Source organism: Hyposmocoma kahamanoa, unplaced genomic scaffold (assembly GCF_003589595.1).
Source record: "Hyposmocoma kahamanoa isolate Upper Pololo Valley unplaced genomic scaffold, ASM358959v1 146, whole genome shotgun sequence".
NCBI classification, from domain to species: domain Eukaryota; kingdom Metazoa; phylum Arthropoda; class Insecta; order Lepidoptera; family Cosmopterigidae; genus Hyposmocoma; species Hyposmocoma kahamanoa.
The window spans coordinates 635534-658693 of NW_020653521.1; the positions used below are offsets into that span (position 1 = coordinate 635534).

General features: G+C 38.4%; 1 protein-coding gene across 1 annotated transcript in view; it reads right to left on the reverse strand.

The window, feature by feature from the left end:
* Positions 1-318: 318 nt before the first annotated feature.
* Positions 319-23160, reverse strand: part of LOC113240527 (protein slit) — an 89746-nt gene continuing 66904 nt past the window's right edge. The window contains exons 7-21 of the mRNA XM_026477857.1: positions 21571-21740; positions 19597-19810; positions 17370-17509; positions 15009-15178; positions 14155-14328; positions 12006-12081; positions 10751-10852; positions 9614-9746; positions 6902-7125; positions 6688-6836; positions 4762-4891; positions 4394-4468; positions 2938-3014; positions 2148-2282; positions 319-1602 (exon numbers count right to left, since the gene is read on the reverse strand). Of these exons, the coding sequence (XP_026333642.1) occupies positions 1489-1602; positions 2148-2282; positions 2938-3014; positions 4394-4468; positions 4762-4891; positions 6688-6836; positions 6902-7125; positions 9614-9746; positions 10751-10852; positions 12006-12081; positions 14155-14328; positions 15009-15178; positions 17370-17509; positions 19597-19810; positions 21571-21740 (2083 nt within the window). The 3' untranslated portion in view covers positions 319-1488. The remainder of the gene's footprint in view (positions 1603-2147; positions 2283-2937; positions 3015-4393; positions 4469-4761; positions 4892-6687; positions 6837-6901; positions 7126-9613; positions 9747-10750; positions 10853-12005; positions 12082-14154; positions 14329-15008; positions 15179-17369; positions 17510-19596; positions 19811-21570; positions 21741-23160) is intronic.

Sequence of the window (23160 nt, forward strand, 5' to 3'; positions counted from 1 at the left end):
TTATTAATGTTATTAAAAATGATTGTTAAAACTTTATTACAGACCTTAGACAGTTTTTTTACTGGATTCTAAAGGTGGACACACATTGGCTGGCACGTATCACACGCTTGCTAATACATAATAATAAACATTCTGAGAAATCACGCAAAGATAGTATGTACAAGTCACGCAGCTGAATTGTATACGGACCTGTTCAAAAGTATAGTATATTGATATATACTATATATATTTACTATATATATAGTATATTGATAGACAGTAGTATATTGATTTTTATCCAATGCTCGGGAGCATTGGATAAAAATGAAATATATTCCGACGAGTTTACATTGCACATTGTTTTTAAACGAATTTAACTTTCAACGAAATCTTAAACTAACTGTCTTAGAGGTAGAGTTATTTTTAGAGGTATTTTTAACACTCAACTAACCACCAACAGCAATGGTTATAAACCGAAGACAAAAAAAAAGTTTAAATATCAACAATAGTCTTTGCGTAATATCATCTGTTACACTGTGCCGTACGTGCAGTCTAAATGGGTGTCGACCCTAACAATATTAGGCCGCTACTACACTTGTGTAAACCTTACAATCGATCGATTAAATTCGTTAATAGTGGTCTACTGTGTCTTTAGTTTAATGTCACAAATGACGTGCGTAGCTGTCATAGAAAAGGACTAACTGATGGTGACTGTTGTCCTAATCTCAAATAGGGGCTACAGAAACAGCAGTGGACTGTAATAGGTCAGATACATGACATTACACTAAAGCAAAACAACTACAAACCTTAAGCTACTATGAAAAGATGTAAAGACGCTTATAATGTTTTTCAATATGGCTAAAAAATGTTTCAAAATGTCTTTTTTTTAATTTCCAATAATTTATTGTCTACGGCCGTTCCGAGCTTTGAATTTTTTTTAAACAAGTTAATGGCGGTTCCTAAAACGACGGTTCCATTTAACAAACTATCAACGCCATCTTGTGGCGATAAGAGGTATTATAAATACTACACTATCTGTGCAAGAAACTATACATTCGTTTATTGAGTACCTAGTTGAAACTTACGTTATTTGTTTTAATATTGGTTGACTTATTATTTATTTGAGATATTTAGGCAGTTTTCGATATTGAAGCTGGTGTTTATTCCGGTGGAGGGTGAAAGATGGCATAAAAAATTGCCTCATTTTTTACGTATTCCAGACGTTTTGTTTGCTAATCTTAACGTGCAAGTAATTTTGAGCGCCATCTATTGGTAGGTTTTGGAATAATTTTAAATAATATGAACAAAATACTGAGAGTCAGTCAAAAACTGGCGACGTTTGACAGCCAAGTGACATTGACATGTCAACAATCACAATGGTTAGTGGCGCCACTTACGATCATGAATCTACAGTTGTTTTGTATTTGCTCTAGTCTGTCGCATATTGATTACTTTGGTAATACTGTATAACCTTACCACCCCCCACGGCATGAGTCTCTCCATCACCCCTCAATGCAGGAACAAGCTGCCCTGTGCGCGCGCGCACTTTTTGCCGCAGGCGCACTTGCGCACGATCTCCACGTCTTTGGTGTAGCGGGTGCCGTCCGAGCACACCAGGCGAATCTGTCCGGAACAAAACGTATATTTAACAAAATAATTATTGATATTGTATACCGAATAGGACAAACGGAAGTAAAATAAATATTCATTACCTAACAGGTAAAGATAAACAGCTAGCGATCTTTAAACATCTGAATCTCCCTATTTTTTTATAACATCAAGTGACGGGACGAACAAGTCGTGCGTCTGATGTTAAGCTACACGCCTGTCCATAACAGTTGCAGTGTCACTCAGAGCTTTAAATCGCTAAGATCTGAGGGGCATTGCCATTGTGCCCGTCTCCCTGAGACATAAGTTGACAAGTCCCATGTGCCTGTAACTTCACCAGCACCCTTACCCTTCAAAACCGGAACACAGTAATGCTGAAATTGCTGCTTGGCGGCAGAAATAGGTAAGGTAGGCAGTACTTCCCCGGACGAACTCTTGCGCAAGGAGCTCTAAAGCTACTAAATTTAATATTCAAATAAAGTTCCATCGTCATGAGAGTTACAGACAAAAGCTTGAAACTCTCTTAGAACTGGTTATAAAGAGAAAATCTAGATTGGTACCTTTCTCTTCTTGGTCTTCCTTGCCGTGCAGCAGTTGGCCTTGGGGCAGCCGTTCCTGGTGGCGGCGCACCTCGCCCCCCGCACCGCACGCCGGCTGCGGCACGAGCCTTCCGTCACGAACTCGCGTGTGGCCTCCTGCAACGAGATTCAAATTCTAACTAAACTATTTATTCCATAGCCTAGCAACTTGCACTTGAAGTCGTCGCATTGGTTAAACTCTACTGTAAATATACATTTGTACACATTTATCATTTACAATATTTTGGATTTAATATTTTTTTTTGCATTGGACATTTATACAACACAGTGCCTCTAGGGTGTATCGTAACACTTGCGTGGACTTCCTTCTTTATATCCCTCATCCTCCTCCAACACACGCACTTTGCTACTGCCATCTCTTTCACCGATCAATAGCCAGCTTATGAGTTGCCAACAAAAAAAGACCATAGTCTAACCTATGACACGGAACAGTGTGCATTAGAAATGGCTAACTAGCGCGATTGTATTTAACAGCTTCCGTGGTCGAGTGGCTTGTACACCGGTTTTCATAATATCATTTCTGAGATCCCGGGTTCGATCGCTGGCCGGGTCGATGTGGAATAAAAAACTCTTGTATATTGTCTCGGATGTGATGTTTGTGGTACCGTCGTTGATTCCGACTTCCACTGCACAAGTACTTTAGTTACTTAGCTTGGGATCGAAGCAAAATATGTGACGTATCTTTTAAAAAAGTAACAAACAAGATACATATAGAACACTAAAGTTTAAAATCACAATAAATATTACATACCTTTTTGCATCCAGGATTAGCGGGTGTCGGCTGCGCGGGAGAGTGTTCAGCGAAGTGCTGCTTGTGGGCGGGCGCAGCTGGAATATAATGAAAATAGAGTCAATCGATTGATGAAAGATGGAAACGACCAACATTTGACCAAAGATGACGATGGTTTACGTGAACCTGCGGCAAGAATTATTAACCAAGAGAACGCATGAGAGTGAATGTTTCAAACAGTAGCAGTAGAGCTCCTGGTGAAAGAGTTCATCTAGGGAAAAAACCGACCTCAAAAGTACGTGGAGTTACGTCTATTTCCTAAGGTTTATTGAAATATCCCCTAGTTCGCCACTATACAGGACTTGACACCGGAGATAATAAAAATAGCGTGCTAGGTCCGTTACTGTTCATCTTATACATTAACGACCTCCCACATGCAACTAACCATAAATGTATACGATTTGCTGACGATACAACAATTATGATAAAATGTGAAGATAAAGCGACATTTAACACCGACATAAACAAAGCATTGGCAGATATAATAAATTGGATGAACTTCAATGACTTAAATATTAATATAAGTAAAACTAAAATTATGATATTTCGATCGTACAATTCAAATCCTATACCAATTACAATTCAATACAATGCTGACACCGTAGACGAAGTCGACACATTTAATTTTCTTGGATTAACAATTGACACGCACCTAAGCTGGAAAGGACATATCGAGCAGATTTGTATAAAGCTAAATAGATTTGTTTACGCTCTACGAAGATAAAGGCAAACTGTCTCTCGTGAAGCAGCATTGACGGCGTATCACGGCTACGTTTCGTCTGTGCTTAGCTACGGTCTTATACTGTATGGCAATTCAATAATCGTAGATAGTGCGTTTAAGGTTCAGAAGAAGTGTGTTCGGGCGATCTGCGGTGCGTAGTTCGACAACAGCTGTAAACCGCTGTTCAAAAAACTAAACATACTGCCTTTGCCATGCATGTACATTAGGGATATCTGTGTATTTGTCAAAACTTATCCTCAATATTTCAAAACACGTGGTGAAATTAATCAAAGGCAGACTAGAGCAAAAATTATGAATCTTCTGTACCAACCTCGTGGCCATAAAGTAATTTATAAGAAAAACTGCTTCAACATGAGTATAATTATTTACAACAATCTGCCAAATGAAATTAAATTGTTCCAAGGACATACTTTTAAATTACAATTGACCCAATGGCTTTTGACACATTGCTTCTGTAGTAATAAAGAACACTTAGAATTTCCAAATAAAAATTTACATTAATTTGAAGTGCAATTAACAGTAGAAACCAAACATGTGATAAACATCTGTTTGCAGGTTGAATACAATGTACCTAATTTTATTTAAGACCTTTATCATTACTGTATTCTAGCAAATAAACGTTTTCTATTATATTCTATTCTATTCAAAAGATCACAATAGAAATTAAAAGCTTACCAGGCGAAGCTTGCACGTTACTGATAGCTGGTTTACGAGGCTGTATCTTCTTGTTCTGGATCACTGGTGCACCTCCTGCAGAAGATATATTTTGAAAATCTTGACCAGTTGCGGTCAAATTGAAGGAAGAAACTTGAATTCCCATTTCGCTTGGGGAAATTTGCAACTTAGCAATCTAATGTGGGGCAAATAAACAAGGCCTGTAAAGAGTATTTGTGCTTAATGGAAGGATGAGCCAGGAAAACATTAATATGAAACCTGAATGTATAACTTCATCAGTACGTCGTGGACGATGATGGAAGCCATAAGCCTCGTTAGTATGGGTTAAGTGTCTTAATTGATTAAATCTGACTACAAGAAACACTTACCGATAGAAGCCCTGAGCTCGCACTGCGCTCCAGCAGTGCCAGGAGGACACTTGCAGGTGTAGTCGGAAGAGGAGCCTTCCTCGCGCACGCAGCGGCCGCCGCGCGCGCACGGGTTCGGCACACACGGGTCCTGACCACCAATTAATCAGTCGTAGAACAGGTAAAGAAACCCAACCAAAAGTAACCCCCAAACAGTTGAAAGTCTTGGTATTTCTGAAAATCACTCCGGAAAAATTCAATTACCGATATATCGGGACGCCATAACTAAACGCCGAAATAAAAATTCATCACTGTAAGCGATGCTTTAACATTTTGATGACGTAACCGAATCCAGTTAAAGTAGTTTTCAGTTGTTTTATGAGGAATATTTCAAGAAGATAGGAAAAGTTTCGCATACTCTTCCCTAGAACGGTAATGGCGGAAGTAGCAGCACTCGACGTGACAGTGTTAACCAGTTGTCAGTAATTTCCCGGGGCTTCGTCTATTTCTGAAGGATATTTTGCAGTTGGTCGTTGATGACCTTGACTGCTCTACTAGACAAATGTGCGAGCTGAAGGTTTATGACCCGTATAATTCTTTCGTCTTTCGTCTCAGGGCACGTAGGTGGGCACGGCGCAGAATCCTCCTGGATAATTATCGGCAGAAGGGCATGCTACAGGGAAGGATCTGCGCGTGTACACGTTGAATTAGGAAGTAATTTGGTGTGGAGTGTTTTGCGTTCTAGCTGGTCTGTAACGTAGCTAATGACAGGCTCGTCGGGGTCGCTGTGGACCTCTTATGAAAAAAATCCTGCGTACTATGGGCGTAAAATCGATGGGCGCCATCTATAGCTTGCGTCGGGGAATTTCCCTTTAATTGTTGTGTTGGCAGATCTAGTTAATTATAAGTCAGCTGCGGTTTTAATCACTCAACAGCGTTCTGGAGACTCGTGCCTTATAGAGGGATGTTTATAAATAAATAAATCAACGCCTCCTACGTAAAGTATCGTATGTCGGAATTGCCAAGTTTACAGGGGAGCGTTTTAAAGTTCTCCGTTTTATTCGGCAAAGCTCGTTACTCACATAGAGTGATCATCTAATACATCATCTAACCGATATCTAGGATTTTATAATACTCTATGTGAGTAACGAGTTTGCCGAATAAAATTAAGAAATGCTAAAGTCACGTGTTATGCAGCCTTTTAAAGTTCTGAATTCACTGAAATAAGGCTCCCCTGTAAACTTGATAATTTCGACATACCATAGTTTACGTAGGAGGTGTCGAAATATCAGACAACATCACAAAACGTTGCTCTGATCCGAAATTAAGTAACCAAAGTATTTGTGTTATGGAAATTGGAAACAACGACGGTACCATAAACAGAATAGAGGTCCTTGTGAAAGAGCTCGTCCAGGGAAGTACTGCCACCGTAGCTATTACTGCTGCCAAGCAGTAATGTCAGCATTACTGCGTTCCAGCTTTGAAGGATAAGGGCAAGGGTGCTGGTGCAGTGGCAGTGCTTCTTAGATCTTCAGTTTTTACAATAAGATTCCGGAGCATATATTAAGTTTATCATTTCCTAAGTTTAAAAACTACATTAAAAATATTTTGATCGAAAAATCATATTACAAAATTGAAGACTACGTGTTAGATAAAGATGTATGGAAAGTCAACAAGAGTCTACATTCCACACAAGTATGATTAAAAATGTATTCTATAGCATTTAAGTTTATTTGAAAAGAGCAATCCCTAGAGTTTCTTGCTCGTTTTTCTTAGGGAGGTCAGCGTAGTGAACGAGCAGTAGCTTAAATGTGACGATTTCAAGTGTAAATTTATTTTACTTATGGAATAAATAATCTTTGACTTTGACTTTGACTTCGGAATTGACAGACTGCAACTGTCACGGATGCTCGTCCCTTCCCATGGTATTGTCCAAAAAGGCCTCACCTGGTAGTGGCCGCCGTCCTCCTGCAGCGCGGAGGAGAGCGGGGGCGCGGGGGGCTCGTCCTCGCCGCAGCCCGCGGCCGTGCGCTGCGTGCGCGCCGCGTTCACGAAGTCCACGCGCTTGTGGTTCACCCACGCCGAGCGCAGGCAGCCTGCACACCACGCACATGTACCTCATTCCTACCCAAGCGACATTTCCCCTAGTCTGGACTCTCACCTTTGAAGCTAGTGATATTCCTCAAGTGCCACTTAGCAAAGGCGTCTCTCGCAGTCTCCTCGGGCACGCCACCGATGAACATGGGCCTGTCGAGTCTCAAATACTCGTGGACCCCCTCGTTGATTATAGATCGGGCTGGGCCGTCGTCCACGCGGAGAGTGAAGTTCTTTTTTATGGCTATAAGCTCTGCTTTGTGGTAGGAACCGTCGGATACCATTTCGAAACTGAAAGTATATAATTACTTATTATTATAGTATATAATACTTAATAAAGCTTCGCCAAGCTTTGTTTAAATCGGTTTATAGAAAGTAGATGAAATCCAATAAGCCGAATTCGTCCCCTTATTTGCCACAAATTAGAGCTGGAATATTTTCTTCAAGTTTAAATGAGGCCACTATTGAAGTAGAAATCGGTTTACAAATGTCGGTTGAAAATGTGAATTGAAAATCTTCTTTTTTTTTTAATCGGTTAATAATAATAGTTCATCTTGCTTGTCTCTAGTTAACCTACACAATTTTAATCTTTTATTAGCGACCCTATCTACCAACACCCGCCTTACAACTATAACAAGTCCATAAATAGTACTAGACAGTAAATAAATACGTCACCCTGCCACTAGATGGCGTTGCTTTGTCAATAATATCGTGACGAATAGGTGGCGCTATTTATGATTGTTAATAATTCATATCGATCGATGATTATGATGAATACCAACCATAGCAATTGTAAAATAGCAAGGGTTGTGTTCAACTTTGAACATCATGTATTTAACAACAAAATGCAAGATAGTAACTTACATTTAAACTGTCACAAGAAATGGCCTCATCATCAGGCAGCAAGTGCAACACAGTGACATAATACACTACTTAACAGAAAAGAGCTTCGTCGGCAACGAACACACATAGCACACTAAGAAAAATCTATATATATAATATATAACAATAACGCACACAGATTTTAACTCATCATTCTGCTTAGTACTACCCGCTACTCCTCTCACTGTGACCAAGACACATTTAGCCATCAGTAGATCGGTCTTGTGAGTCTGCTTGACTGGCAGTGAGAATACCATTCCAGTACACATTGCACGACGTGTACTTCCTTATCTCCTTGCAACCTTCCGTTTGTCACCTTAGGTCTCATGGTGACAGACTTCCCGTTCATATCTGGCATATATATTTCTCCGTCGATATATTTGTGGTTAGGTTAGGCTACACACCGTTAGGTTGTAGGGCTACACTATTGGATAAATTCATTGGAACGACTCTTGAGGTCTCACCGTTAGGGTTAATAGGGTAGTTAGTTTATATTTTTATCTTAACTTTGCCATAATTTCATGCACAGCAGGCGGTTGATATTTTCTGCATACAACACCACACACTACATTGTCAGACAAGAACTACCACCAGATTAATACCTAGTCGCACGCTGTTCAGGTTGATTTCGTCGCCTTACGTTCTCAAACTCGTATTTATATAAAAAACCATTTAAGCGTGAATACAAAAAACATCTTTTGTCTGAGCAGATGTGTCTCGCTACACAGATGTTTCCCTAATCGATGGATTTAATACCTGTAAATCTGAATTTCCGTACCTATATATATTCATATTTGGTGGCTATTGTTACAATTGAATATTATGTTTGTAAACTTATATTATTAGTTATATTGCTTACCTACATTAATTGCACTATTTACATTATTTGCTTTACATTTTACACTTTTTAACCGACTTGAAAAAGGAGGGGTTCTTACTGTATGTTCTTTTTTTATTGTATGTATGTTACGCGATAACTCTGGTATTTGTAAACCGATTTTCATGATTCTTTTTTGTTAGAAAGAGGGTACATCCATAGTGGTCCCATTTCATTTTGAAAAAAATAATCCACCTTGAAAGGTGGCTGTTCACGCATGAATTCATTGATTCATGGATTCATTTTTATAAATAGCGCTTTACTTTAATTTAGGAGCAATTATTTTAATGGTTGATTTTGCTATTTCTCCAATTCAAGGCGTTTTTCTCTCAATATACTTTGAGTAGTGAGAACCGATTTTTATTATATCCAGTGTCAAGTTCTGTATATTGGCGAACTAGGGGATTTTTATTATTTGAGGTCGGTTTTTTTAGTACGCTATACTGAGATTATACTTGATATATATGTATAGTAGTTAGGTATATATATTTGCGTGTGATGCACTTTGGTGGCATGGCTTACTGGGCTGCGATCGCTCACCATATGGTACTAGCAGAAAACCAGCATTGTTTGACTTCTCTCGGTCTACAGTATTTATGCTGAGTCGGGGCCATTTCAGCACAAACTGTAGTCATAGGTACATTAAAATTTTATCAGTTCTTATAGTATTTGTTTGTTTATCTCACAGTATGTGTTTTATATAAATGTGTCTAAAATTAATAATGAATGATCTATGTGCTTTTATGTTATACTCTGTGAAGTGATTGTAAATGTTATGTTTCTGTTTGTATTTGTGCTGAATAAACGTGATACCTATCTATCTATCTATCTTAAAACACAAAGTTATTGAAAGGCAAAAAGTAAACACCTCTGATATCACTCACTATATAAGACGTGTTTGAGAAAGCAAGGCATCGATGTGATTGTTTACGCAACTATTTTTAACGGACTTCAAAAAAGGAGGAGGTTCTCAATTCGGCTGTAAAAATAATTAACAACAGTAACTAGTCATGAGCATACCTGTACATGGTAGATGTGGGATGGTTTCCCACATCGTAGCTGATGCGGATGCGGCCGTTGAAAAGCTCCACGGCGAGATGTTCGCTTTCCCCGAAATACATCAGAACGCCGTGCTGTTGCGTGGTGCTGAATACTGAAAATTATTCCAGTATTACTTAACGCGAGGTATTTCATTATATTATATTACATTTTTAGACACGGCGACCTTTAGCAGCGATAGAAACGCAATGCAGTCGCGCGTTTGTATCGATGCCGTCACGAGCTTGTATCGATATAGTCGCGCGTTTGTATCGATGCAGTCGCGCGTTTGGATCGATGCAGTCGCGCGTTTGTATCGATGCAATCGCGAGTTTGTATCGATATAGTCGCGCGTTTGTATCGATGCAATCGCGAGTTTGTATCGATATAGTCGCGCGTTTGTATCGATGCAGTTGCGCGTTTGTATCGATGTAGTCGCGCGTCTGTATCGATGCAATCGCGAGTTTGTATCGATATAGTCGCGCGTTTCTATCGATGCAATCGCGAGTTTGTATCGATGCAGTCGCGCGTTTGTATCGATGCAGTTGCGCGTTTGTATCGATGTAGTCGCGCGTCTGTATCGATGCAATCGCGAGTTTGTATCGATATAGTCGCGCGTTTCTATCGATGCAATCGCGAGTTTGTATCGATGCAGTCGCGCGTTTGTATCGATGCAGTTGCGCGTTTGTATCGATGCAATCGCGAGTTTGCATCGATGCAGTCGCCTATAAATCGCAAGTGTAGCGATGCTATTTCACAAACGCGCAATTTACTTAAATTCGCTTGCCACTCTAAGAGGTGAAATGTGGAGGGCCGCTCGACACGTCGCGCAACCCGCGCGGTCAAAATTAATATGAATAAAAGAGAACTAGCGGAGAAAATTTGACACAAATCCGACCGTGACAAGCGCCCGATGGCGACGGACGAATCTCTGACGAATGGCTGAAGATCAACATCATTGTGATTGGAAATGAATTCTTTTTATTCTTATTATTTTATCGGCTGACGCAATCTGTTAGTAGATTGTGCAATTTGAGTATATGCCAAAGCCAGTTCTTGTGACATTCAATAACAAGATCATTGGTGATTTTTCAACTTTTTTCTTGGAGGTATACTTACCAAGTGTAACATTAGCTTGTGGTACGGTGCGGAGTGGCTCAAGCTCGACCAGTGAGTCGTTGTGGTTGAACGTGAGTGACGTGAGGTATTCGCAGAGGCGGCCTGCAAACAATTTAGTTTTTTCACCTCACTAGCACAGAAAGGCTTTCTTCTTAGAAATCTACGCGCGAAAGCGTTTTTTGCACGCTAGCGTGGAAAAGGTTTCGAAATTTGAATTTGACAATAAGAAATGAAAAACTAAACACAATGACACGTTAAACTACGCGATTTGTCGTACATTAGTTATGTAATATAAATCCGTTGGTATATTTTTAACCGACTTCAAAAAAAGAAGGAGGCTCTCAATTCGACTATGTTTTTTTTGTATGTATGTTACGCGATAACTCCGGTATTTGTGAACCGATTTTCATGATTCTTTTTTTTTTTGGAAAGGGGGTACTTTACTTTCATCTACCATTTTCCTCACTTTAGTGAGGTAAAAAGGTTTGTGGGTCGCACAGAAGCAAAGTTGTTTTGCATCTCGTGTCTTGAGATCCTCGCTTGCTCAGGTTTCAATACAAGCACTCGCAAACAAACAAACAAACAACAACTTTGCAGCCTTGCATAACAAATAACTATATTTCATTTACGTTTTGAACGGAGCGGTGCGTAGCCTAGCCAGAAAATGGACGTGTGTTAGAGTATGCAGTGCAACTTTATTATTACATTAACTAAAGTTACTTTGTTACGTAGAAGTAGATATTTATGTATTAAATCTAGTAGCCTACATTCAAACCATCTGTGGTAACGCATCACAAAACCAATGAGACGCTAATCTTTAAAATGATGTAATATGTAACCCTTTGTGCAAGGTATGCATAAGGATTTTAGACAAGTTTGGTAACATATCGGGGCGGGCGACGATACATCAAGCACGAATGATGTTTGAGAGCTGTTGTAATCGACCCAGTTGTCAAAATATGTTATCTATAACGAACATGATTGGGATTATGTGCTTGGTTTCCTTTCATATCGGATACATATTGTTTGTCAATAAAAATATCTAAGATTGAGACATATCTATTATTACTTTTCCTCAATGGCGGCCATAAGTTTGGTTGTTGAGTGACAGCTTTGTGTTAACTCACTTTTGTAAATATTTAGTACTTTTATTTCTCCTCTCTTACCTTTTACATCTAATGACGAAAGACATCATCGTGATGAAAGGGTTGACATAATTATACCTACATAATAAATTAACTAAATTAAAAATTACCTGAGTATCCAGGCGCACACTTGCACAGATAGTCGTTGGCGGCGGCGAGCAGCGGCCGCTCCATCATAATGTCGTCCTATACAGCAGAAACTGACTTTTAAGTTAACCCAGCACTTACTTTAATACTGACCAAGTTACTTAAGCTGAAATGTGACAATACAACTCTATAGGACATAAATGTTATGTTCAAAGTTATTCAATATAATATATAGAAGAATTTAATGTGACATAATGTAATGTAATGCAATGTAATGTAATATAATGTAATGCAATGTAATGTAATATAATATAATGTAATTCGATGTAATATCGTCGGGGACAGTGCAATTCCGTATAACTAGCATTGGATAATTCCGCATATCTGCAACATGTAACCAATTTGAGTTTTGCATGTCAGTGTATGTAGTTATATGGTTGAGAACTCTGAACGCCGTTTGCGATTGACTAACAGAAAGCCAGAAATCCGTGTATAACAATTTGCCTTCGATTTCAACACCACGTAACTTACTTAGTTCGTTGCCAAATTAGATCCACGTAAGTGTCGTAGCAACCAAATTAACATGATTTACGAGAATCTATTGTTTATGTCGTATTATTAGTCCATAGACGACATGAATTAATACTTACTGTGCAAAAATGACAGTCATAGCAATTGAAATAACAAAGTAATATCGTTAAAGTCTTCTCCAGTAAAATTTACTTTTGTGTAGATACACATGCCTTTTACTAATGCTACTTACGCGTCTTTGTACTATCCCCGACGATGTAATGTAATGTAATATATATTATGAGTATCATAGGCACTACCCAGAACACTTAGGCCAGAAGCAAAAGTTCATTTTTCGTCAACAGGAATCGAACCCGGATTCTGCTTAACTAGTTTCTGCAGTGCTAACCGACAGGCTTTTAAGTCTTACGATAACTTTGTCGACCGATGCGATTTCTTTTCATTTTTATTCACAACACCCGAATCGAATGTCAAACTGTCGTATTACTCCTCGCACTTCTGAACCGGCAAAGGCTACAAACGTTATTCAGAACACAGTTGTGACGGTGTGACCTTACACCGCCATCTCACCTCTTTGTATCGCCTCTCTCCGCTTATATCCTATAATTTATTTTATTTTACATGTATTTAAATTTTAAATTTGAATTGTTCCATCTTCCTTCACTTTCTCATTTTGTTTTCGTACCACGGTCACTCCCAGCTCGACCGCCACAACAGTCAGAGCTGTTAATAAGCTAATCATGTGTAATAATTTATAAGTATACACCCTTCATGTATCTATTTCTGTAATTCAGTTTCTCTGCCCATTTAGGGGTAAGTGCCTTAATAATAAAGTGTAGGGAGTGTTTTATATCGTTTTTTTACATTTACCTTTATATTGTTACAGCCTTTCTTTAAACTTTACTTCTTTAATAAATTTTGTTCACAGTTATCGAAAAAAAGTTACCGAACGTCCTATTGTTTACAAAGCAAGAATGTAATATGGAAATCTCTTATTATTTTAAATAAAGTCTGGATTTTATTAATTTATTTTAATGCAAGCTTAATGGAAAATGCGATCTTGTTTTAGGTCTTGAAAATCTTAAACATGTATATGAAAGGATTTAAGTTTTTCTTACAATCTATTTCACCGATTAACTCCGTAAACGCTCTTGTATAACGATATTGTATCCGAATCCGAATTGAACGATTAACTCGGAATGTTCTAAATAGCTCGGAAAGCGCCCTTCGATTCGAGAACGATATACGATTCGGTTAAAATTTCGAAGTATTCTAAATCGGGGGCCTGATGTGAATCGGCCGTAGCGTGCAATGCAACAACAGTAGGGCTAGCGCGATAGGGCGCGATTTGTGCAAGGATGATATGGAAGAGCCAGATAATGCTATACTCCATGGGAGTATACAAGTATTTCCCGCTTTATGTCGCTCTCGCGCAAGCCGCGACCAATAATGCTAGCTACACTGATTGTACGCAACAATTCTACTCATTTTAGTTGCGTAAATACCCGCTAGATGGCATTGACCCATTTTATTCAGATTCTCTCGACCGACATATTTCTCCCGGTCTGGGAATCGTCCGGCCGCGGAAGCAGTTTGAATACGAGCGCTGAAAATGGAAGAGAGAAGAAGAGCAGGACTGACTTGCAGCGCCAGGCCTGTGGCGGGAAGGTAGCAGACGCCGTGCACGCAGTCGTGGTGCGCGCACGGCGACGTGCCCAGCGCGGCGTGCGGCGCCGCCTCGCAGTAGCGGCCCGCGTAGCCCGCGCCGCACGCGCAGCGGTACTCGTCCAGCCCGTCCACGCACGTGGCGCCGTTCTGCGCACAGCGAACAACTCGCTTTATTCCTTCTCGACCACATTCCCAATTATGCATTCGCTCATGGCTACTACTCGTGGCGTCTGCGACTTCATTGCGACCCAATGAAAGCAAACTTTTGTAACGAAATTGTGCACAGTGCAAAGTGCAAAAGGTAAAGCGCTAAATGCCCGATGTACATTAAAATATAGTAAATATTTTAGACCCAAGTAAGTACGCCCTCGATTATGTATTAAAAATGTAGTTGTAAGCGCTACATCGATGCGTTAACGTAATCATAAGAGTAGTATTGTTTGGGTCTGAATCACTTCATATATTATGTACTTTTAGATGTACATGGGGCCTTAGGAGGCTAATGCAATGAATTTCATGACAATTGTGAAACGTGCAAACTACATACGATACGACAGCAATGGGAATTCACGCGACTGCGCGAGAATTCTCCGGAAGCTGTGCGACCTACTTTCTGGCTCGTATCTAGTTTACACTTTCCATAATTATCAGTCTATAATTACGGGCAGATGTCGCTCAAAATCGTTATTAAGTCTTAAACAAACAAATTAATTAAAACACACAATGAAATGAATCATTAGAAATTAAAATAAAATAGTGATTTAACAATAATAACATGTCAGGGCACAAGTACATAAAATTATTATGAGTCATAATGAACTACGTACCTGGCACATGTGGTTAATGCAATCGTCGGCGTTAACCGTGCAATTCTGCCCAGAGTACCCTTTCGGGCACGTGCACGTGTAATGGCTGTGATGGTCTGTACACACTGCGCCGTTTGCACAAGGGTTGAACTCCGGCGTACAGTACGGGATCTTCTTCTCGCAGAATTCTCCTAAAAGTTCCCAATATTTTTTTTTAAAGATTACTTCAAGAAAGTCATACATATACTTTTAAGGATATTACATAGCGCGCACTATATATTTCCGGAACTGGCCATTTACATAAACAATATTTTAAAAGTAATTGAAAATGGAACTCTTTGGCTGCGGAATACAGTTTGTTTTATCTGACTGTCACTTGTTTTTACATTGTGGCGTCATTTTAGAAATTGGTTGTCTACATCACCATGGATTTAACTCGTGAAAATTTTCGTAATATGATTTTCTAAGACTTTAAGTGTAATTGAACAGCTCAGCGGCAGCTGCACTCGGCTTCAAACTGCTTTTGGCGATGAAGCACCATGCAAGACGACTATTTATAGCTGGTTTGCAGAATACAAACGCGGTCGTGTGAATCTCAGTGACGAATTTCGTGATGGTCGCCCGTTCACTGCCGTGAACAGCAAAAACATAGATGCTTTGCGCCGTATGATCAAAACAGACAGGCATGTGACATACCATGAGATTCAGGCATCTTTAGACATAGGCATGAGTTAAATACAATCAATACTATTTAAACATTTGGGTGTGAAAAAGCTGTGCTCTCGGTGGATCCCATACAATTTGACTGAGATTCAAAAAAACGGATCGCATCACTTGGTTCAATGCCATACTTACCAGATTCAACGAAGGGGCATCAAATTTGGTGTGGGACATAGTAACAAGTGACGAAACTTGGATTTATAGTCCTTGGATTTTAGTATATTTACGATCCCAAAACAAAGCAGCAATCGAGCGTATGGGTCTTTCGAAATGAGCCGAAACCAACCAAAGTGGCGCGCGTGCAAAGTGCCTCTAAGCGGATGATTGCTTCTTTTTTTGATAAAACTGGACACGTGGCTGCTGTTGCCCTGGAGAATCGTTGTACCGTGAATAGTAATCGGTACACGACCATTTGTTTGTCGGAAGTTATTGACAAATTCCGTAAAAATAACCGTAAACGCCGTATCATCTTGCACCACGATAATGCCAGTTCTCATACGGCCAGACAGACAAATGGATTTTTGAAGGTGAACAACGTTGAACTTATGAGCCATCCTGCGTATAGTCCCGACCTGGTACCTTGTGACTTTTATTTATTTCCAAAAATTAAGAATCAGTTACGCGGTCAACTATTTTCATCACCTGAAGAGGCTGTCGAAGGGTATGAAAAATATGTTTCAGAGATTGTCACGGAGGAGTGACTTATATGTTTTGAAAATTGGTTCATTCGTATAAAAAAGTAATGCACTTTTTCACGCTAACGAAGCATATTTTGAGAATCAATAAATTCATTCCTGACCATTTATAGTATTTTTTTCTTATTCGTTCCGGAAACTTACAGTGTGCCCCACGTATAATATGAAATATGTATTTATCTAAGTTGTAGTAATTAAATATTTTTGCTATTGTTTTTTATTATTTTTTTATTACATAATTTAATTTTGTTATTTGTGCATGTAAACCCAATATTATAGTTCTGTATTTTGGTCTACAGGAAGAAATTTCTTTTAGTAATAAGCAGTACTTACCTTTTGTTTATGTTTTCTTGTAATTATTAAATAAAAATATATAGAGTGCTTTTTAAATGAGACAGTATGGGGAAATCGGGCACCTTAGAAGATACAAGGAAACCGTCTTAGGAACCATTAAGTCTTCTTTTGTGAAAACAATTTTGGCATAGTCAATTTCTTGGTCCAGCGTGTGTTGTCCATAAAAATTAATAAAATTCATCAATTTTTTTTAATGCTGATCGACTTAGTTTTATGTAAGGATCATTTCATTGTATGGGAAAAAATGTAATCGGGAAGTTTGTCAAATTTAATAAATGTTTTTCATATAAAATGAATAAAAGAGACTTATTTATTTTAATGCTAATAGAAAAAAAATCGGGACACCAGAAGTTGGTCACATCAAAATAGAAGGTCCCATTTAAATTTGTAGAAAATATTCCACCTCTAAGGGTGGCAAACTAGAGGTGATTCCGGTTTCATGCAATTTGCGGTAACTGATTTCAATAAAACTTAGTAAATAGATGCAATTCCACGAACTTTTGAGGTCGGTATTTTTTTTATAATAAAAGTTCTAATAATTTCATTAATTTGTTTTAATTTCCTTTTAATAAATATACATAGATTTGTCGAGTCGGTGTGGTGTGTTACTTACCCATAAATCCAGGTGCGCACTTGCAGGAGTACCCTTCCAGGTGGTCCACACAAGTTGCGTTGTTCTGACAACGGTGTGTTGCGCAGTCGTCGATGTTCACCTCGCATCTGATGCCCGTGTAGCCAGGTAGGCAGGCGCAGCTACAAATGAATTATTTACTTTACTTGCACACAATATCATAAACCCTCTATGATGTGTTCAAAAACCGCAAATTACGACCAGCATAAAGGTAAACTGTTTTGTTAGAACAAATTTCTTATCTGTGAACATGTTATCATTGCATTTCAAATTTTGAACATCTCTGAAAAACAAAACAATTTGATTGGACCTCAATTCTAATATCAGTCGAGATGAAGTTTTATTCGAAACGAAATGTCAGAAGCAAACAATCTTGACAAATTTCACACGTTACTTGATATCGAATGATATGATAGTTGGGGCCGATTCTAGTTTGTCTATGAATTAAAAATAAAAACTACGGGGCTCTGGACCTTTTGGAGGGAAAAGTGTCGTTTTTATTTTGACTTTCAATTATTTTGTGAAATCTAGTTTAAAGTGGAATAGGATAGTGCTATTGTGCCTTAATCGAAGATTAAAACGCGAAATTATACGAATCTCGAACTAAAATACCCGTATCGGCCCGTTTTAAGGAATCCCGAGTCAATCCAAGCACGCCGCCTCAAATTGCCTATCCTCTTTGTGGCGGCCATATTTATAGAAACATAATTAAACTTCATGTTTAGGCTGATGGCTTTGCCAAAGCCTTAATAAATAAAAATAAAGACTACGGTTGTGTGACATTCGTGAGAAAAGTTTTTATTTGCCGCCATTTCGCCTGTCGTAACATGCGGTTCCTGAACACATCACAAAGAGCTTATAATATGTGTGTACATAAAGCAGTGTATGTAACTGCACATAATCAGGCATTAAAACACGCGTGAGATCCCACACTCGTAATTTAATGCTTTTCATTATGTAACAGTCACATCAATTAGTATATTATCTTAGAATAATAACGCATAGAATGATAGTTTCATATCAAACGAACTGTCACAAGTGAGGCAAAAATCAAATTCATGTTGGCTAGTTTTAGTAGTAGGTTAATTTTCGGTTTTAGTGAATATTTATATAAAAACACAAGTTGAAACGCGTTACTTCCTTGTGGAATGTGATGTTAGTATCTATTTTGTGTTTGTCTGACGTATTTTTACACTCATTTACCGCACATTTCGTCATTTTTAGCTAAAATTCTTGAGCTGTTCGCGGTGCAAGTTGACCTTGAGCACTGACGGCCCGCCCGCTCGTGTAGGCCCATTGGGAGCGCTTCAATTTGCCTCACTTAGCGTGTGCGGACTAGGTTTCTATGCGGTATCATTCTAAGGGATTGTATATACAAATTTTGCAGGCTAATTTCACATCACATTTCGTTCGTAATCACACACTGGCTTTTGCCTATTCTTAAAGTAAAGCATCCAAATTAACAACCCTTTGATAAGAAATTTTAAATAAATGAAAAGTTTTGTCATCTCCTCAATAATCACTCTTTAAATAAGATACGAATTTGAGAAAGTAAGGCATAAATTTGTGAACCGAATTTGAAGATTCTTTTTTTTGTTGGAAAAGGGGTACCAGAGGTCCAAGTCATATTTGAAGAGAATATTCCACCCCCAAAGGTGGCAAATTGGGGATTGTAGTTGGTTTATTGAATTTGATCCACTTTCCGTTAACCGATTAACAATAAAACTTGGCAAATAGGTTTAATTTCAGAAACATTTGAGGTCGATATTTTTAAAAAGAACCTATTATTGAAAAATTGCTACATAGTATTTTTCTATGTGCTTGCGTCGTGTCTTTGTACTTGATCTTTCAACGACTTGAAAGAATTTAATAGAACTCGAAGGAATTTTTTCTGAGTGTTCGATTTTTGTATTAATAATTATAACAAACTAGTGGAGTAATTTCACAAAAAATAATTGATTATCAATTCAATAAAAATTTAATTAATACAATGAATAGCGACATCTCTCGCCAGGACTGGTAGCTGTAAAGGTACTAACTGGGTGATAAATCTGTTAAAGATTTCTCATAGATGGCGCTACGACTAAAAAGTCGTTGAAAGACCAAGTACAAAGACACGACGCAAGCACATAGAAAAATTCGTGAGGTTCGTTGGTTCGTTCCGTTGCTTAGTTGGTATTGCTACATAGTGTTATTTAAGTTGACTTACTGGAACCGTCCCTCCTCTAGCACTTGGCAGACACCGTTAGCACATGGAGAGCCGTAGCAGGCGTCGATCTCGTGCTGGCACGTGTCGCCGTGGAATCCTCTGGCGCAGGAACACACGAAGCCTCCCGAACGCGTGGCTGCGCACGCGCCGCCGTTCAGGCACGGATTGTTGTAGCAGCGGTCGCACTTCGACAGGATCTCGGCCGGCGGGCCACCTGGCAACAAATAACTTTTCAGTTCAAGAACTTTACACTTCGAACTCTATAAGCAAAGAAAGAGTGAACTTCATCACCGTTATACTATGATTATGGATTCCACTGAGATAAGATAATCCCAATTGAATATGGTACTATATTCTAAGGGTTAAGTCGCGGTTTTGTTTTTGAACATTTGTAATAAACAATGGTCGGAAAAAGGTGTTCCACAGATATAGATATATACAAGGAGCGACATAGAGTTGTTAAAACCACCAAATATTAATTAATCACTTTTTCGAATTCCGGATTCCCGGAAATGGTTTTACTGCATCGTAAGACAAAACTACAGATCTAGAAAGTCGAAGTTGGATTTTAAAGTAATTCTAATAAAATAGTAATATAAATATATAATAAATAATATAATAATAAAATAACTGACAGCGTTGTTGCCGTTCCGTCAAGGAGCCAAATAGGGAGATATCCCACACTACACTACTATATATAAATCAGAACAACTTCTTCTTGTGTAAGGGTGCTGGTGAAATTACAGGCACAAGGGACTTCTCAACTTATGTCTCAGAGTGACAGGCGCAGAGGCAGTGCTTATAAGACTTTTGCGATTTAAAACTCTTGAGTTGCACTGCAACATCGCACGACAATAAACCAGCTGTTCTTGATAGTCGTATACGCTTCTATAACAAGATTCCGGTTAATATACAAAATTTGCCATTCACGAGGTTTAAAACTATAAGTGAAACAAAAACTTTATACTAAAGGTTATTATATAACTTCTGCGTACTTGGATGACAAAAATCTATGGTAGTAACCCGTTTAGCTCATGGAGGTAGTCTCGATCTTTGATGTTTGAAAACAAAAAAAAAAAATATTGTAAATGTTGAATGTGTACAAATGTTATTTACAAAGAGCAACCCCTAGAGTTTCTAGCTCATTCTTCTCAGAGGAATCTGCCTTACGAATGAGCGGTAGAGTTTAACCAATGTGACCATTTTAAGTGTAATAATAGATAGAAGATAGATAGATAGATAGATAAACACTTTATTCACTGATATAACACAAATACAGATTTAGCATAAAAGAAAAAACAAAACATGATTGTCATAGCAGTGAAACGGCGCTGACTCAGCATATGCCAAAGTTTCCTAAGGCGCTGGTTTTCAGTCAGAACCAACGAGAGGGATTAAGTTATTAGAAAGCAAAAATATAACGACTATGAGTAAAGTGATACATTGACAATATTAATATACATAGTAAAGTGTAAATAGTGCATCTAAAATAACCTGTTTGACATGTAAGTGCATGAGCAAATGTGAATATAATTACAGCTGTAGGTGTAAGTTATGACTGTAAAGAGGATTTAATGTTATGTAATGTAATTAGTATTATAATATAATTATACACGTAATAAGAATAGATCAAAGCAACAACAAAATTCGATTCTAGACAGACTACGTTAAAGAATAAAAACACACTACTCAGATTTTTGAAGTAAGAGTAGGTGTTGCTGGTACAGTGCTTTGAATTTGGGTTTGGATGATGGATAATGGATAATGCGTACCTATGAAATATGTGTGCATGCACCATCGTCGACCTCATCGTCACTTTCCATCATGTGAGATGGAGGTCAAATGCGCACTTATATTTTATAATAATAAAAAAAAAACATTATTTTGATTTTTGCACGTCCCGTTATTTGGTATTACAAAAAAATATTTCCATCCGGATTCGCGGTCAGAGTTGTTATTATTATAATTGCGTACCTTTGCAGACGAACGCACTAGATTGCGTGCTCAAGATGAGTTTGTCCTTCATTGGTGCAGGGTCTGCGCAGCGTGCGATGCCTGGTTCCACGTATTCACCAGCGGTCTTCGTCCACTCCGACAACCAGCGCGCGTTGCAATCGCAGTACAGAGGATTGGAGCCGAGGGCACTGGAAACCGAAACAGATGACATTGTGACATTTCCTGGATGACTTCTAAGAGAAGAACGGTGCAAAGACCAAATTGCGCATGCCGTTGAAGTAACTAAATACTTTAAATCGTCGTAACATCGAGTAAAATTTGGCATCCATATTGTCTCCTGCGATAAACTGCATCGAGTATATAACCAGAAACAGAGACTAAATAAGGGCCATTCATGCCTAGGAACACATCAGGCAAATGGGCCTAATATCGCTTTTAGACTTAGAATAATAACGCATAGAATGATAGTTTCATATCAAACGAACTGTCACAAGTGAGGCAAAAATCAAATTCATGTGGGCTAATTTTAGTAGTAGGTTAATTTTCGGTTTTAGTGAATATTTATATAAAATACAAGTTGAAACGCGTTACTTCTTTGTGGAATGTGATGTTAGTATCTATTTTATGTTTATCTGACGTATTTTTACACTCATTTACCGCACATTTATATGTAATTTTTAGCTAAAATTCTTGATCTGTTCGCGGTGCAAGTTGACCTTGAGCGCTGAAGGCCCGCCCGCTCGTGTAGGCCCATTGGGCGCGCTTCAATTTGCCTCACTTAGCGTGTGCGGACTAGGTTTCTATGCGTTATTATTCTAAGGCTTTTAGATATCAACTCTCGCTTGCGCTGAAATCACAAATTAGAAAGCTGAAACAGTACAGCGCCAACAACTGACCTGTGTGTACGTATATATATTATATATGTGTATAAAGTATATTCCAAGAATGTTCAGTATTTATTGTAATAAAGATAATATCTCTAACTATATGGGGGGCTGTTCTATTCGGTGGTGTGGGAAAAACAGCAAAACATCTAATTACAAAACAAACAGAATCACAATTCATCGGTAATTAAATATTAAATGTGTAATTTTCCAATTGTTGTCCATTATAGCAAAGGTCAAGTTGCACTGGTTGTTTTGAAGTGAAACTAGTTCGGGCTGGCCAATCGGAGCGCAGTTGTCATCGTAGGGATTTGGCAGATCAGTTTTCAAACAAATTAAATGACATTTCGTCTCTATTTCTGGTTTTATACTCGATGGTTAACTATAACTGTCAAAAAAAAAAATCAAAAAAGTTAGGCAGATTATTCGTAGAAATCTTAGACTACGGAAACCACAGGACATGTTATGATGACTAAATTTTCTTTTTTTTTTAATATACTTTCAAATTACATTTGTTCTGTATAAATTCACTTTTCGTAATATTTGAGCATTTATAAATGCAAAATAATAAATTCAAAATCTCCCATATGACCCAAGATATTGCCAGTTGGAATTTTCATCTACTTTAATTAAACGTTTGCATGTCGATAACGACTTATCGATAGACTATGGAACAACACTAAAGAAATCCGCCATTTGTGCTGTTCAATAAAGATAAAAGTAC